We start from the raw sequence: 16,746 nt of genomic DNA on the forward strand, positions 1-16,746 counted from the left end.
TAATACTATCTAAATATCATATAACCTATATTCTATTTATAAAAAATTATATTATTCTAGATAGAATAATATAAGATAACAAGAAAATCATATCTAAAAGATTAATATTATTGCTTTCGGTAAAAGGTTTCTTTAATACATCTACAGATTTAGTATCTCTTAGACTCCAACTATTTTCTACTATAATTAACTTCTATATCCTTTATATTCTTCTCGATCTTTATAATCTTTTTAATTTAGAATTAAGTAAAGATAACAAGAAAACTTATAGATATAACACTAACATATATAATATTATTTTACTTAATAGACTTAATATTAATAAAAGCAATACCAACAACAATAATAATATAAAAGATAGTAATAATAATAATAATAATAATGGCAATAATAATAAAAGAGAATTAGAAATATTATTTTCAAGATCCATAAGATCCACATTAACAATAGTTTAGTTAGAAGATATATTCCAAAAAAAACTTTTTTACGAAAAAACAATAACATTAATATCTAAGACATAATTTCCTTATCATCTCATATTATTCTAGCTAGAATCACATAACCCTTATAAATAAAGTACAAATCATATAATATTCAGACACCATCAGACATCAATATTTCCTAAATAATACTAAAAAGAGATAGAAATAGCCAAAAACGAATAGTTCTAGTATTATCCTATTTAAAAGAAGATTATTATAGATATTTTACATATTATATTTAATAATATTTTTAGTTATTAATAAAATTTATAAAAAATTATAAAAAGAATTATAGTCTTTTCAAAAATTAGAAAATATTAACTTAATATATCTTAATATTCTAGATTAAATTAATATAAATATTTCCTATCATTTTTATTAAATAATATTATCTTTAATTTTCTAGAAATCCATTCAGACTATACTAAATAATATATTATAATCTAGAAAATCTAGAAAATCTAGAAAATTAAAAAATCTAATAATTTAGATTAAGACTAAAGATATTTATATATTAATCTTTATAGTTATTATATTATAATTAATAAAATCTATATTAAATCTTTTAATATATAATAATATATAATAATATATCTTATATATTTTAATATTAAATAATATAAACTAAAGAAATATAATAAAAATTATTATTCAATAAAAAAGATATTAATCTACATAATATATCTTAAATAATAAAACACTTTTTCTGTAAAATATATTAATAATTTTATTATTAAAGATTTTAGAAAGATTTCTAAATTACAAGATCTAGAATATTATAAAACTATAAAATTTATTTATATTATAAAAAATATATTAATAAGAAAAATATATATACTAGTAAAAGCTTCTTTATCTATATTTTCTAATCCTAGCTAAATTTTTATAACTATGTCAAATAATTATATTTTGATATAGATATTTATATTTAGTAATTTATTAAATTTTATAAATCAGGACAATATTAATTTTAATATTTTTTCTATTTTATTCAATAGTTTTATTAATTATTTATCTGTCTATTCTCTAGAATAACTCTCACTTTATATTTATCTTTTATGTATCTTTTATAGATTTAATATTAGTTTTAATAATTATATTTTCTAGTATAGATCTAAATAATATATTATAGAATATTAAAAATATTTATTTATATCTAATAGATTTATTTATTAAGATTAATAAATAGTCTAATATTTAGATTAATATATTATAGATATTCTATGAATTTTAGTCTATACTCTAGAGTTAATAAAGATTTAAATTATTCTTTTTATAATATTTAACTTAATTTTTAGATAAGATATCTATTATATTTTATAAATTAACTACTTCTTAGGTTTTTTTATAAAATCAGATAATATTTATCTATATTTGACTAAATAATTATTTTTATATTAATATTATTATTACAATTTCTTTTTATTTATATTTTTATATATATAGTAAGATTTAATCCTATCTTTTTTTTTCTAATATTTTTAATAATTTTATCTATAATATCATTTATTATAAACTTATTTTTCTTAAGTATCATTACAGTTATAAACTTTAAATATCTTATTATAAGTATAATATAGTATCTTCTTTATATTATTTAATAACATAAAATTATCTTACTTTATTATATCTATCTTAGCTTTTATTTATCTAGACTTATTATAATTATTATAGTTTCTATAATATAGAATATTCTTTTAGAAATATCTATTTTCATTATATTTAAGATATTTTCTCTTTATTTATCTAAATCTATTAGTTCTAGTCTATATAAGTTCTATTTCTAATAATTTAGATTTTATTAAAACCAAATTTATCTATCTATATTATTTTATCCTGGATTTTATCTTTAGTTATCAACTTCTTATTTTTCTATTTATCCATTAAAACATTAATTATCTATTTTAATACTAATATTAATAAGAATTTTTATATTATCTAATATATTTATTTCTATAAATTCATTTTTTATAGAAGATTTCAATCTTGAAATATCAGATAGAATTAATATATAATCTATTTAATCTAGGATAGTTATAGTTTATATCAATTTTATAATATAAACTATAATAAATATTAAATATAAGATTTTTTAATTAATATAAGAAGAATAATATACATTATTATTTATATCCTTAATATATAAATAATATTTATCGAGTTTCTGTTATCTAATTCTAGAAGAGTAGGATATCTCTTTTTTATATAAGATATATTTCTATTAAAATTATTTTATTAATTATTCAAGACATTTAAATAAGATAGTATAGATATTAAATATATAACCAAATAAATAATATCTTAAATCTTCAAATATTTATTTACATAATAAAAAAATAGTTTAATAAGATAAAAAAATGAATAACTTGATATTATTTAATCTCATTTATATAAAAGGCTAAGGCTTGATTCGATTCAATCTAAACGATGCTATATGCTATTTACAACTATGCCCGTAACAACTTAATACTATTTAATAATATATCGTAATATAAATATCTTTAATAAAAATAGATAAATATCTATTATGATATCAAAATATTAAATTCTATTAATTCTTATATCTTAAAATAAATCTAGTAATATCTTATTATTTACTATATTATTCATTATTATATTAAATAACTAATCTTACACTTTTAGTTTAATTAAAACATTAAAAAAACATAACTTCAATTAGTAATAATATATATTTTATAGAATAATTTAGAACTAAATAAGATTTTTTAATAGATCTAATCTGTATTAATAAAACAATTAATAATAATTAGAAAAGATTAAAAAAAGAGATATCTAATAATCAAGAATAATACAAAATTTATTATTAGATAATAATAGTAGAAGAATCTATTATTACTAGTCTTAGATTAGTTCTTTCAATTAATAATAGAGAATATTAATAGATAAAATAGTTAATAATAAATAATCTTATAATTTAGATCATAAAGATTAGATATTTAATAAGATGGAAAGATAATTTATTAATTTTAATAATCTAGAAGTTATTTTTTTAATAATATCATAGAAGTATTTTTAAGAAATTAGACAATATCTTTAATATCTTTAATCTAAAACTATATAATCTTTTTAATTTTCTCTTATTTTAAATTAATATATTCTATTATTTTTAAGATGATAGATATAAAATTTTTATTATATTATCTATATTATTAATAATTCAATCGAATGTCTTTTATAAAGTAGAATATCTTGAAGAAATTTAGTTAGTCTTATTTTTTTATAATATATCTATAATTATTATTTAGTCTATTTAATATATACGTTTTTTTTATTAATTAGATCTAATTTATTTAAAAATTAGAAAGATCAGAGTATGAATATCTAATTTAAAAAAATTTAGAGATTAATAGATTTAAAGATTAATTACTAGATAAAGTTATTAAATAATTAGATAATATTAGAGATACGTTAAATTATCTAAATCCCTGTTATAAATAGAAAAATAGGAAAATTCGAAATGCTGATTTTATAATATTATAAATTAAAAGGATCAAGTTTAAAAGACTTAAAAAGAGATAGTCTTTTTAATATATTAAAAAGTTGTTAGAGAGAATTATAAAATACTTATTTTTAACTTGTTTACTTTTAAAGAAAAAGAGACAAAAAAAATCTAGAATCATAGTAATAATCTAATAAAGACCTATAATAAAATCTAGTAATAATCTAGAAAACATCTATTCCCATTTTAGTTTATTCCGATTTCGATTCTAGAAAATTTCTATCAGTTAGATTTAATATCTTGAGATTAGATAATAAATTTAATTTTCTTAGAAATATCTCTAAAAATTAAGTTAAAGTGTCTTGAATCTAACCTTTCTTTTTATATATATAATATGAGAATCTATGAACTAGAAATCATAAATTTATTTTCTACTAATCAAACCATGTAAAAATTATATTAGAAAAAATATATATATCCTTAATCTATTTTTCTAGATAATTAAGATGTTTAAATAAAAAAATCTATTAAAATAAATATTCCTAATTTTATATCATACTTTATTTTACGAAATTTCTTATATTTTAAAGATGGTATATTATATATACTAAAAGAAGAACCAAAACTACTATAAACATAGTAAAGTCTCTAGATTAGTTAGAAGCTTTATAAATAGTTTTTATATAATTTTATATAAAAATAGGTCGAATTAGGTCCAAACTGGGTCTTACTGGGGCCCTAGTAGCTGGTCCCGGGTTGGGTCTGGGTTGAGCAGCTCTAACCTGGACCTAGGCTGGGTTGGGTTATGGGTTGTAACCTTCGACCCAAATTGGGTTATGCGGAAGCCTAACCCTATCTGTGGAAGTCCCATGGCAAGGTCTAAGACTAATCTTAATTTTAAGTTATTTAATACCAAGAGATCTTTAATACTATTTATATTCATATCAATATATACAGATATTATCTAGCTACCAATACCTATATATAGGTAGGCCTACCTATTACCTGCCAAGAAATAGTGCCACAGATTCCAGCTAGAGGGTATACTATATAAGGTGTACCTGGGCATATCCGTACTTCATGTGCGGATATGGTGTCTTTTAGCTCAGTTGTTAGAACATTAGCCCAGGGATGATCCTTCACAAATAGATAATAGGTGCCCCCTTTAGGGAGACTTGCGGGTTGTAGTGTCACGGATTCCAGCTAGAGGGTGTACTATATGAGGCGTGCCTGGGTATATCCGCGCACGAAGCGCGGATATGGTAGTCTTTTGGCTTAGTTGATCGAATATTAGCCCCAGGGATGTTCCTTCACATGTAGTAAGGCCTTAACTCAGATGAGAGACCGTATATAATAGTATATCACTTTCCTAATAACGACTATGTTATTATACCCCATAGTATATATAAGAATAAAAAAGTAAATATTTGGTCAGATTAACCGCCTAAAGTTAATGAACATCTAATCATCCGGATATTCATCCCGCATATTACTGACAAAGGTCCCCGAAGCAGCATCCCACCTTTTGAAATGCTTACCCGCAACCATGATAAGATCCTGCGGTAAGTCATCCAGCTTAGGGAAAATCAGCTCAATATTTTCCTCTGCCACATATCGCATACTACGGTCTTCGGCCCTAAACAAACGTCAGCTGATCCACAAGATTAGAGACAACAGGGTGGGCAACTTACAGGACATGGTAGAAGCTCTGGTGTCGGCCTGCCTGCAGGCGATCGATCCCCATCCGTCTCATCCATTGCTCGCCTGCATCGCACTCAGAATCCCAGCCTGTGATGATTGCCCGGTAAAAGTAGCGTCGATGCTGGAAGACCTGGCCAACCTTGAATCGAATATGCTTCTTCTCTCCTGATCGTTTTCGCACCTGTTTGGGGATCTCGTCCACCGCACGCATGACATGAAGAGACTCTAAAATGTGCTCATGTTCAAACAGGCCTTGGAAGAGCGGCGCTATGTATTTTTCAACCAAAAAGATATCAGACGGGAACTCCGTCGCAAACAGCTCCATTAGACAAGGCAGCTGGTGTCGCAATTCCATGGCGCGTGTCTCACCAGCAAGGAGCATAATTGACCAAAGGGCAGCGTACTTGGCGCCTAAGACATCCACTGAAGCTGATTGGCCACCCGGGCGAGTAAGTGAGTGGATTGAATTTAAGATGTTCTTGCTGCAGCGTATAACGGTCTCAGACACCTCCAAGGGCCCTAGGAATACATCCTGCTCGGTATCTGGAGTCCCAAGAAAGTTCAGTTGGTCTCTCAGATCGGAGATCGGAGTCTCTCGAGCACCTCGGAAAGGATCAATATACATGGGAGATCCCGGAACCTTTCCTGGTGTGCTTTTGCCATCCATGTCAAGTCCCAATGGCGGACTAATGATAACATGGACATGGAAAGGGAATCCACAGGGGCGCGCATTAAGACCAATCTTCTGAGCGAAATAACAATATATCACTGCCGATATTAGTGGTAGAGAGTTGTGACCAGGGCTCTTAATAGCCAGGCCCAAGAAATTATGCTCCAGGGCGTGGTATTCTAGCCCGCTCTCGATGCCCGTAAAATTCATATCTCGCAGCCAGGACGCCAGTAACAAAGCCGTTTCCCTGGGAGTCCGAGCCTCCGAAGTCCCATGCGAAGCGATAAACTGGGATAAAACCCTATCCAGTGTGTCCTGAACCTGGAATACGTCAGAGAAGTCGACGCAATGGCATCAAAGCCTATACATACCTCATTCAGATCACCAAAGCCACTTTGCAGGATAAATAGATCGAACGCGCCCATAGCGCGCTCGTAGGATACTGGTTCACCGCGTCGAAGTTTGGCCCACTCCGGGATTGCGATGCTTCGGTGAAGGCAAGTCAAAAGCGCCTGGGCATAATATCTGTTGAATTGGACGCATGAGACAACATAGAATATGTAAGGGATTGATAAGAGCCTACCTTCTGGCAAGATGATCCTCTCCAGTAGTGACCTGGCTGTGCCAAAGAAGCGTATCCTTGGCGTCGTATCCTAGGTCAATAACGGCACGAAACTTTTCAATCCGTCCTGTTTGGCAGGCAAGTATCCCATCCAGAAGTCGGCAGACGGATTGGTGAACGCGATGCCTCGCCGTATAAAGTGCTTTCCAGTCAACAAAAGATACTTGACTCGCAAGCTTCTGCACAATATTATGCTTGCTATCCCAAAATCGATAGTGGTGTCTGCAGTAGTGACGCCATAGCAGAGGCTCGCTTGTTACTTGCCCGAACCTGCGGCTTGTTTGCTGTAAAGCAGCAGCATCTGTTGGGAAAGAGAGGATTAAGATCGAGTGGAGGATTTCATCAGGCAGGCATTCCAGAGACTGAAGCATTACTGTACTGTCAAGTGAACGAGCAACCGGCTCTTTCAAAAAAGAGAGGGGAGAGATTCAATATGACTGAGCCTGGACGGGCCAAATGCGGGGTGATCTTGTGTCGGGCCGGCAGTTGATGGTCAAATCTAAATCAACGGAGGAAGAGATGAAATGTGGAGAGATTCGATTGGCAATCAGATTCAGGTAATTCAAGAGTCGACGCCAGCGGACTCGCGTAAAAACCGGTTATGACGGGCAAGAGAGCTTTCCAACGGCACAAGAACACGGGGGCAACGCGCTGCCAAGAGCCCACTTCTTCCGGGTCAAAGTAGCAATTTTATCGCGTCATTTCCCCCCCTCTTGGATCACCACCTCGATGGGCCAATCTCAGTCCACGGGCTCAACTGGCCCCGAGGCTACACCAACCTCGGAGCAGAAAACAGACTACTATGAATTATTGAGTGTCAGTCGAACTGCCACGGATGAGGAGTGGGTTCTACATCCCAGCCAAACAAGAAGACCGCTGACAAAAGATGCAGAATCAAGAAGGCATATCGAAAGAAAGCCCTTGAACTCCATCCGGACCGGAATTATGGAAATGTCGAGGAGGCAACAAGGCTTTTTGCGGAGGTCCAGTCTGCATATGAAGTCCTTGCCGATCCACAGGAGCGCGCATGGTACGACTCTCATAGCGACGCTTTCTTAGGGACTGGCGGAGCTGGAGACGGAGCACAGCATTCTTACAACATCAAATTGACCACCGCCGAAGATGTATTAAAAGTCTTTTCAAAATTCAATCCGCGGATGGAGTTCTCCGATTCCCCAACCGGGTTTTACGGAGGACTTCGGGACCAATTCTCACGATTGGCATTAGAGGAGCGGCTAGCTTGCCAGTGGGAAGGTCAAGATGAAGTGGAATATCCTTCATTTGGCTCTCATGCCGATAACTTCGAGACTGTTGTGCGCCCATTTTATGCTGCGTGGAGTGGTTTTTCTACCAGGAAGTCTTTCGCCTGGCGGGATATCTATCGATATTCGGAAGCGCCGGACCGCCGAGTTCGACGAATGATGGAAAAAGAAAATCGACGCCTTCGGGAAGAGGGCATTCGAGAATTCAATGAGGCGGTCAGGTCCCTGGTTGCCTTTGTCAAGAAACGCGATCCTAGATGGAAGGCCAACGCCCAGAGCGAAGCTCAGCGCCAGGAGGCGCTTCGCAGCTCCGTGGCTGCTCAAGCTGCCCGGTCTCGGGCCATCAATAATGCTAAGATGCGAGAGCATGTTGTTCCAGAATGGGCCCAATCTGAACAGCTACCGAGTGACGAGGAATCATCTGAAGGCGAAATCGAGAGCTTTACGTGTGTGGCATGCAACAAATCTTTCAAAAGCAAGAAGCAACTTGAAGCTCACGAGCGTAGCAAAAAGCATGTGAAGGCTGTCAAAGAACTTTGCCGCAAAATGCGGTTCGAGAACGTGGAATTTGATCTAAATCCGATAGCCGATATTGAGGCTCATGATGCCGCGGCCATGGATGACCATCAAACGCTAGATCAGATGTATTCTAGGGACGGCCATCCCAACATCCAGGATACTAGTGATGACGGCAAAGATCAACAGCAAGAACCTCTTGACCGTGGAAATCCTGCATCAGGAGACAATGGATCATCGGCAAACGTGGAAAGTCCCTCTTCGAATTCTGACGAGGATGACTATGCCCCAAGACACTCAGTTGCGGCAAGACTTTACTCTGATTTGAGCGAAGTGCAGCAGGGCCCGGCGCCTGTCTCGCACTTAGCAGAGGAACTGTCTACCAACACACTCGCTGAGCAGTCCCCGGCCCTAAGATAGGGAAAGCCAAGCAGAAGAGGGCAAAAAAGGCAGCGCGAGGGGGAGCAGTCTACTGAAAATATATGCCGTCACTGCTCTGCCACGTTTGCGTCTCGCACTAAGCTGTTTGCTCACCTTGATCAAGAACATTCGCAATCTACACGTGGGACTAAAAGGAAATCGGAGAAAGGGATTGAATTGAAGACACCTTCGAATCTGGAAGTTATTTTCCTGTCCTCGAGCTTGCAGAGAAGAAAAGAGCTTCTTGGCAGCTTGTCTCTTGTACAGTGATAAACGGGCAAATGTACAACTAAGCATCTACCCCAGACCTGCTCGAGAGTTCTTGACAACATGTGTGACAGGAAGTAGTATGCCCTTATTGTTGGAGGCTCCGAGTGCCGTGCCACTACTCCAACCCATTTTCTCCAGCATCGCTCGTCCTCGATTACCTGCCCCGATTTCGGGAGCAGATGCACCAACAACTTCACCATCGGTGTAGGTGACACCTGCGGTGACACCTCCGCCTGCTCGCTTAGGCTTGGGTGGCTTGGAGGTGCTTGAGGAGCTCCATGACTGAAATAGACGCCGGTTGAGTTTTCTCCCTCCGAACAGATTATCAATCTGACAGATTGTCTTTCGGGTATATTGTGGTGTCCTGGATGTCTTGAGCAGCACGGGGAACCTGTCCATGCCATTGCCGCGTGATTGGGACTTCAAGTTGACTTTATTTGCCAATTCATGAATTGTCTTCCGACGATGCTTGGACATCGGTGGGAGCGAGAGACTGACCATTGTGTTAAAACCCTTCTTGCTTAGAATTATGAGGGTGTCAGATACATACCTGGTTTTTGACGAGAGGAGAAAGGTCCGGATCTCAGACATCAATTCCTCTACGTCCATCCCCTTCGCGTACTTGACTTTGAGGTCAGCGTCATTAGCATCTCTACCCAGTAATCCCTGCGATCGTAGTTCTTCCCGCTCCTTTTTCCTTAACTTTTTCTTTTGTCGGTCCGTTTGCCATGCCCATTGTAGCTGAGCCTCGAGCTCACTGTCCGAGGGGACATAATTTTCTATTATAGGTGCCTTTTTACCCTTGGGCTTTTTCTGCAGACTGGGGCGATTGAAATCCATGATATCAAACCCATAGTAAGGGTCTGATTCGAGGGCATCTGCAAATGCGGTGGCCGATGGGAAGGCACCACTTTTTCTGCCACTTGGCATGATATGACTTATGGCGAGTTCTTCAAGCAGATCGATGTCTTCCTCATCATCGGAGTCTTCTGAGGTCTGCAAATAGTCATCTTCGATCACCGATGATGGGTCGGTGTGGGCCTCCGGTGTGGATTTTGAGGGTCCTGGTGGGTATATAATTAAGCTTCGTGACCGTATGTCTTTTCCATGAATTTGACACTCACGATCTATACAGTCTTGAACTTGACCCCCATTCGGCATGTCTTCTAGACTATGTTTTGGATCAATGATGATTTGGGTCACATCATTTCGGCGACCTATCAGTGTGGATTGCCCGTCCATCCCGTTATTGCCCAGTGGGTGCGACTCAACCTGAATATCCTGCTCCTGTGCTTCATAATCTCGGTCAATATTGGCAATGTAATCTGCCAGTAGGTCTATTTCATCTTCTGAGGACCGACCCTGTCGCTTTCGGTGGTGTGGTATTGCCTTGGTTTGGACTTTAGTAGTATCTTCCAGGTGAACGAGGGGCGCCATCGCCTGGGGTGGCTGGACTGGCTGGATTTTCAGCGACTCCTGAAGCTGCTCTTCATCCGTTTTGATTTGAATTGGCATTCGCATATTCTGCCGTCCGGTGAAGACAACTTCGTCCTCACTTTCGTCATTGTCATCTCCGTCGGTGTTCAATAACTCGCATGACAGGACCGGGTTCGGCAGGCCGGTCGCAACTGCACCATCTCCAGTGGAGTCAATGAAAAACGGATTGTTCTCGGTGTCTGTTCCTAGTTCTAGAGGAACGTTGGTGTTGGTTTCGGGCTCGCCGTGGTGATGTGTCCCTGGCTGACTATTGGTTTCTTCACGGTCGGCATCTTGCGGTTCGGCCTGGTTCAGTTGTCCGGCGCTCACGAATTGGACTGCTTTGTGGCGAAGATTGCTATTGTTCCACCATTTGGCATTTGTGTGTGTCTCAGTGTTACGTGCCTCTTGTTGCATTGTAAACCGATGCGGCGATGGTTCTGTCGGGTGTCAGTCTTGAATGAGAGCTGGGACGGAGAGGGGGAGATACTCGGCATCACGGGGGGCGGCCCTTTGGCTCGTGCCTTCGATTTCCCATGTCGAGCCATGAGAGTTGATAGCTGGGAGTGTGAAGAAGAAAAGATGTGAGGCTTTCCGGGTCCGACCAGGTGGGGGGGCTGCGTGGATCCCGGCTAGGACGATTATGGTAAGCATTGTGGCAACTATTATTATGACCAGCAGCTACTTCTCTTCCCTACGCTCTCTCAGTAGAAAAATAATGAGTTCACACATAGGTTAGACAGAACAGCATTCTTCTAGTAATAAAAAATCAGCATAGATTGCACCCTTGGGCTATCTTTGTCGCGGGGTTTTATCATGCGCGTATCATGATGTATTTATCGTGTCCCCGCAATCACCAGCTGACCAGCCCGCTCTCCTACTTTGCTCTGGCCTGGTGGTCTCGTCTCCTGGGGCTTTGTAATTCCTCCATAATTTTGAATCCTTGTATTTCTCTTCTCCCACTGGATCTTCGATGCCCTTAGCCACCGTCAATTTTGAACCCCTCTTCCGGCTCTACTAGTGCCCCTTTATGCTGATCCTCAGCCCGTCGAGCTAGATATATATGTGCTGCAACCCCTCTATCATCACCCGACTTAACCATATCTCGCACCGCTCCGCACTCCACCGCCGAGTAGAACTGGCCAAGGTGAGCACACCGACATGACAGGCGTGGATCTGGAAAAATGCAAACGTATCGTCCAATATTTCTGGGACCCCGAACCTAGAAATGATGCTCCAGAGCAGCCGATATGGTGTCTCGGCCAACCCTTCCTCCCCCAAGTCCCGCAACAAAACGGCTCAGGTATGCCATTACCAGGACGACGCTTCCCTGAATGGGTCATACCCATATATGAAGGTCCACTACTAATATGAAAACTAGAGAGCGAGGTCAACCAGGGAGTCCCGAGGCCGCTCAACGAACCCAGTGAGGGTTCATGGCCGAACGCTTTCTTGGAAGATTTCGAATCCCGAATATGGATGACATATCGCTCGAACTTCCCACCGATCCCACGAACCAAGAGTGCAGAGGCGAACTCCTCCATGACACTGGGTGTTCGTCTGCGAAGTCAGTTGATGGATCCCCAAGGGTTCACATCTGATACTGGATGGGGCTGTATGATCCGATCAGGACAAAGTCTCCTTGCAAATACATTATCGATACTCAAGCTGGGACGAGGTAATATATCCCATGCACCGTACACGTTATCGCACACGAGTAGAGGAAGACTGACAGCGAAATAGATTGGCGACGGGGAAGCAAGCCTGAAGAAGAAGCAAAGCTACTGAAAATGTTTGCAGATCATCCCGATGCCCAATTCTCGATACATCGATTCGTCCAGTGCGGTGCTTATTCGTGTGGCAAATACCCCGGGGAGTGGTTTGGACCATCGGCGACAGCGAGATGCATCCAGTACGTGTCGACTCAAAACCAGACACGGCCTAGCTAACACCACTCGATAGAATCCTGACTAGCGAGTGCAAGGAAGTGGATTTAAACGTCTACGTAACAAATGATACCTCTGATGTCTACGAAGACCAATTCAGGAGAATTGCATGCAGCAAAAAGGGACAGGTGCAGCCAACGTTGATTCTTCTCGGACTACGACTGGGAATCGATAAAATCACTGCCGTTTATTGGGACGGCCTTCGAACCGCGCTTCAATATCCGCAATCAGTGGGAATAGCAGGGTAAGCCTCCCTTAGCCCTTGTCCCGCCATATTGATAACCAAGATGGAGACCAACTAACCATATGCAATGAAGGGGACGCCCATCTTCATCACACTATTTTGTGGGAGTACAAGATTCACAATTCTTTTTCCTTGACCCTCATCTTACTCGACCAGCGCTTCCTTATCACTCGCCCGACCAAGAATACGCACCAGAAGAACGCGGAACGTACTATACCCGCCGAATACGGCGATTGCATATCAAAGATATGGATCCAAGCATGTTGATTGGGTTTCTGATAAGAGACGAAACGGACTGGGTTGATTGGAAGCAGCGAGTTCGATCCAGTCCAGGAAAACCTATTATTCATATACTGGCCGGAGATGCTCCAGTGCACCAAGGGCTTGGTCGTGAAGGTGCAGTAGACGAGGTGGAAGCATTGGATGACTCGGATGGGTTGGAATAAATTATAGCAACATACCCCAAATAGCTCTGAATACCAGGTCAATCCGCCATTTACCAAACCAGAAACGACTAGGGGACTAGCAATTAAAAATGAAGGAGAAAAAGTAACTGTTTGAATGCGATCAAGCATTTGGAATTTCGCGTTCTAGTCAGGGAGGTTAGAACGTGCAACCAGCCCTAGACCCGAGTTATGTTACACCGCGCGCATCGAGTAGTAACCGTCAGAAAAAAGTCCCATCGGGAAAAAGAAAAATTGATACCATCCCATGACACATTAGAAAACCCGCAAAACACCCATAACCGACCGCCTCAGAACCCATCAAAGATCAGGAGGCAGTAAAATGAAAAAACAAGAGCAATCCCGCAAGAAATCAAAAACCCAAAGCCCGCTTATTTGGCAGACGAGGAGTACTTGGTAACAGCCTTGGTACCCTCGGACACGGCGTGCTTAGCGAGCTCACCGGGAAGGATCAAACGAACGGAGGTCTGGATCTCCCGGGAAGAGATGGTGGACTTCTTGTTGTAGGCAGCCAGCTTGGAGGCCTCAGTGGCGACACGCTCGAAGATATCTGGAGTGAGGTCAGCCAAAGGCCCAGACGGCGCGACTGGCGCGTCTAGAAGACGGCTGGAAACACTTACCGTTGACGAAAGAGTTCAGGATAGACATAGCACGAGTGGAGATACCGGTGTCAGGGTGGACCTGCTTGAGGACTATAGAATGGAAACATTAGCCTTAACGCGTCCGGAATGCGATCTCCAACAAATCGCGTCTCTAAAGATCCGATTTTACTCACCCTTGTAGATGTAAGAGGAGTAGGTCTCCTTGCGGGTCTTGCCGCGCTTCTTCTCTCGCCGGTGGCGGCGGAAGTCTTCTTGCCAGCCTCCTTCTTCTCAGCGGGAGCCTTGCCGGCAACGGGGGCCTTGCCTCCAGTGGAGGGCTTCTTCTCAGCAGCCTTAGGGGGAGCCATTTTGATGAAGTGAAAAGGTTAGAAGGTAAGAGTTGTGAAAGGTGGATGAACGGTTGGCAGAGGAGAGATGGAATGGAGAGGGGAAAATAGGAAGGTCGCGGTGACGGAGGGGAGGGTGGTCTTTATACTCGACCGCCAACGGGACAGTTGATCCTGGGTGTGCAAAGGAGGCAGAATTTCAATACGGTCACAATTATGTATGATCTGTATGATTAGACGGGAGGGGGACGCGTTTGGCGGGCCCCAAGGTGGGGGGGATCACGCGGGTCACGGTTACGAGCGGTATTGCCTGTAACTTACAACACTAGCCCGAATCAGGCATACCAACACGACCGTGATCTGATCCTTGATTGGTTAATCCTCATAAGCGAGTGCGTGATCTGGAGGGATGGTTGATACGGCCTAACGTCACCCTCACCGCGTTCTTATAAAGGCCCTCCGCTACCTCCACGCTGCCCTTCCCCCTGTTCTTGCTTCTTACCATCAACGATTTATCGACCACCCCCATTTCGATCCCGCTTCTTCTTTTTCAAACCAACCCAATAACCCCAAATCTCATTCAAAATGACTGGCGGAAAGTCTGGTGGCAAGGCTAGCGGCAGCAAGAACGCTCAGTCGTAAGTTGAGGTCTTTTTTGTTTTGATTGCGCGGCGTCTTGACACGCAGCCTATCATTATAAACCCATGATGCTAACTTCGGATCCTGCAGCCGTTCCTCCAAGGCCGGCCTGGCCTTCCCTGTCGGTCGTGTGCACCGTCTGCTCCGCAAGGGAAACTACGCGCAGCGTGTTGGTGCCGGTGCCCCCGTCTACCTGGCCGCTGTTCTGGAGTACCTGGCCGCTGAAATCCTCGAGTTGGCCGGTAACGCCGCCCGTGACAACAAGAAAACTCGTATCATTCCCCGTCACCTTCAGCTCGCCATCCGCAACGATGAGGAGCTGAACAAATTCCTGGGTCACGTCACTATTGCCCAGGGTGGTGTTCTTCCCAACATCCACCAGAGTATGTCATCTCCGCTGTGGAATTTTCGAGGAGTTTTACTAATGTTCTTCCCAGACCTTCTCCCCAAGAAGACCCCCAAGGCCGGCAAGGGTGGCAACAGCAGCATTGAGCTGTAAGGTCTTTTTTTCGTGGGGTTTGATTTATTTGTTTTTTCCGGCGTGGGTTGGTTTACATTCACGATAATGGGGTTATGGGACGGGCACGTTAAATGGCTCTTGTTTTTGCTTCTTTTTTTTTTTAGTTTACCTGGTTGTACATTATGCCTGCGGGCATTGATCGACGAGTTCGTGCCTGTTCGAGGGCTCGAAGGGACGCTTTCATGGATAGTTACCTAGTCCTTGGATTTCAATCAAAAGATTCTAGGTCTACCAGAAACCACATCCGCTTTTTAAGTGTTTATCTGACCCTGGTAAATGCGACCTCCACATCTTTGTCATGCTTTTCGCAAGTAATATGTATGCTTCATTGCAGCGGGCCTATCGATCGTAGAGGAAGGATGCGAAATTGAAAAATATCAGTCTTTGAATTTGGTAGTATGCTACATTCATCGGCTCGACAGAATAGACCAATGCTCTTCTCAATACCCTATCACCTCTAATGCTTCCACGTTTCTCCCTTATTAGTGGGCAGCGGGAGGCTCCGCATCTGCAAGAAGTTAGAATTGAAGATCAAGTTCAACGGCAGGGGAGCATACATGGTAGAATAGGAGCAGGCAGATTTCTCTCCCATTTGTTTCCTGATGCAAATATTAGTGATCGCCGTGTGAGATAATCAATGATATCGGCAAACATACCTCCGGGGGCGGTTGGTGGACGGTAGGGATCAGGGTGCTTCCAGTTCTCTAGCAGCCTTTCTGTTTCTTGAAACAGCACCTAATGCGAGTTAGCAGATCGTTCTGGGCATGTCCAAATCACAGACGCGACGGGTAACACAGATCGTACCTGCTGCTGGCGCGGGTCGCGAACATCCTTGTTGGCATCAAAAAGCGAGCGAATGTAGACAGCTTGGCCACGCCAGACACGGCGATCAACAGCCCAATCAAGCGACTGCTTCAACGACCGTCGGTAGAGGGACCTGGCCATTTTGTCAGTGGCCGTGGGTACAAGAGGGGAGGGGAGAACTTTGTACGGCCGTCTCAGTACGTGGGACTTACAGCGCGGGGGCGGACATTGTGGGCCTGTTCGAGTGATCAGGGGAGAGGATTTCCACAGGGGGTGGTTTTGAGCAGCTGGCGAGGCTCTGGAACAATTGACCCTGGACCAG

At 40.2% G+C, this 16,746-nt stretch overlaps 7 protein-coding genes across 7 annotated transcripts; 3 read left to right on the forward strand and 4 right to left on the reverse strand.

Moving 5' to 3' along the window:
* Positions 1 to 5,403: 5,403 nt before the first annotated feature.
* On the reverse strand, positions 5,404 to 7,306 carry N7468_008982 (uncharacterized protein; the record flags this gene model as incomplete). The annotated part of the gene is made up of 4 exons (XM_058478278.1): positions 5,404 to 5,578; positions 5,634 to 6,634; positions 6,685 to 6,838; positions 6,897 to 7,306. The coding sequence occupies 4 exons, from the start codon at positions 7,304 to 7,306 to the stop codon at positions 5,404 to 5,406; spliced, it is 1,740 nt and encodes a 579-aa protein (XP_058326608.1).
* A 358-nt stretch (positions 7,307 to 7,664) lies between these two features.
* On the forward strand, positions 7,665 to 9,133 carry N7468_008983 (putative C2H2 finger domain protein; the record flags this gene model as incomplete). Its single annotated transcript, XM_058478279.1, has 2 exons — positions 7,665 to 7,777; positions 7,828 to 9,133. The coding sequence occupies 2 exons, from the start codon at positions 7,665 to 7,667 to the stop codon at positions 9,131 to 9,133; spliced, it is 1,419 nt and encodes a 472-aa protein (XP_058326609.1).
* Positions 9,134 to 9,430: 297 nt separating this feature from the next.
* N7468_008984 (uncharacterized protein) lies at positions 9,431 to 11,296 on the reverse strand (the record flags this gene model as incomplete). Its single annotated transcript, XM_058478280.1, has 3 exons — positions 9,431 to 9,896; positions 9,954 to 10,467; positions 10,528 to 11,296. The coding sequence occupies 3 exons, from the start codon at positions 11,294 to 11,296 to the stop codon at positions 9,431 to 9,433; spliced, it is 1,749 nt and encodes a 582-aa protein (XP_058326610.1).
* Positions 11,297 to 12,040: 744 nt separating this feature from the next.
* N7468_008985 (cysteine protease ATG4) lies at positions 12,041 to 13,515 on the forward strand (the record flags this gene model as incomplete). Its single annotated transcript, XM_058478281.1, has 5 exons — positions 12,041 to 12,182; positions 12,261 to 12,557; positions 12,623 to 12,791; positions 12,842 to 13,069; positions 13,143 to 13,515. The coding sequence occupies 5 exons, from the start codon at positions 12,041 to 12,043 to the stop codon at positions 13,513 to 13,515; spliced, it is 1,209 nt and encodes a 402-aa protein (XP_058326611.1).
* Positions 13,516 to 13,904: 389 nt separating this feature from the next.
* N7468_008986 (histone-fold-containing protein) lies at positions 13,905 to 14,482 on the reverse strand (the record flags this gene model as incomplete). Its single annotated transcript, XM_058478282.1, has 3 exons — positions 13,905 to 14,083; positions 14,154 to 14,225; positions 14,305 to 14,482. 3 exons carry the CDS (start codon positions 14,480 to 14,482, stop codon positions 13,905 to 13,907), a joined length of 429 nt encoding a protein of 142 aa, XP_058326612.1.
* Positions 14,483 to 15,046: 564 nt separating this feature from the next.
* On the forward strand, positions 15,047 to 15,599 carry N7468_008987 (histone H2A; the record flags this gene model as incomplete). The annotated part of the gene is made up of 3 exons (XM_058478283.1): positions 15,047 to 15,099; positions 15,191 to 15,483; positions 15,538 to 15,599. 3 exons carry the CDS (start codon positions 15,047 to 15,049, stop codon positions 15,597 to 15,599), a joined length of 408 nt encoding a protein of 135 aa, XP_058326613.1.
* Positions 15,600 to 16,102: 503 nt separating this feature from the next.
* Positions 16,103 to 16,653, reverse strand: N7468_008988 (NADH dehydrogenase [ubiquinone] 1 beta subcomplex subunit 9; the record flags this gene model as incomplete). Its single annotated transcript, XM_058478284.1, has 5 exons — positions 16,103 to 16,128; positions 16,178 to 16,219; positions 16,277 to 16,355; positions 16,425 to 16,557; positions 16,637 to 16,653. The coding sequence occupies 5 exons, from the start codon at positions 16,651 to 16,653 to the stop codon at positions 16,103 to 16,105; spliced, it is 297 nt and encodes a 98-aa protein (XP_058326614.1).
* Positions 16,654 to 16,746: the final 93 nt, after the last annotated feature.

This window comes from Penicillium chermesinum (assembly GCF_028974085.1).
Source record: "Penicillium chermesinum strain IBT 19713 chromosome Unknown utg000007l:1.0-2695246.0:1.0-2697696.0, whole genome shotgun sequence".
Taxonomy (NCBI): Eukaryota; Fungi; Ascomycota; class Eurotiomycetes; order Eurotiales; family Aspergillaceae; genus Penicillium; species Penicillium chermesinum.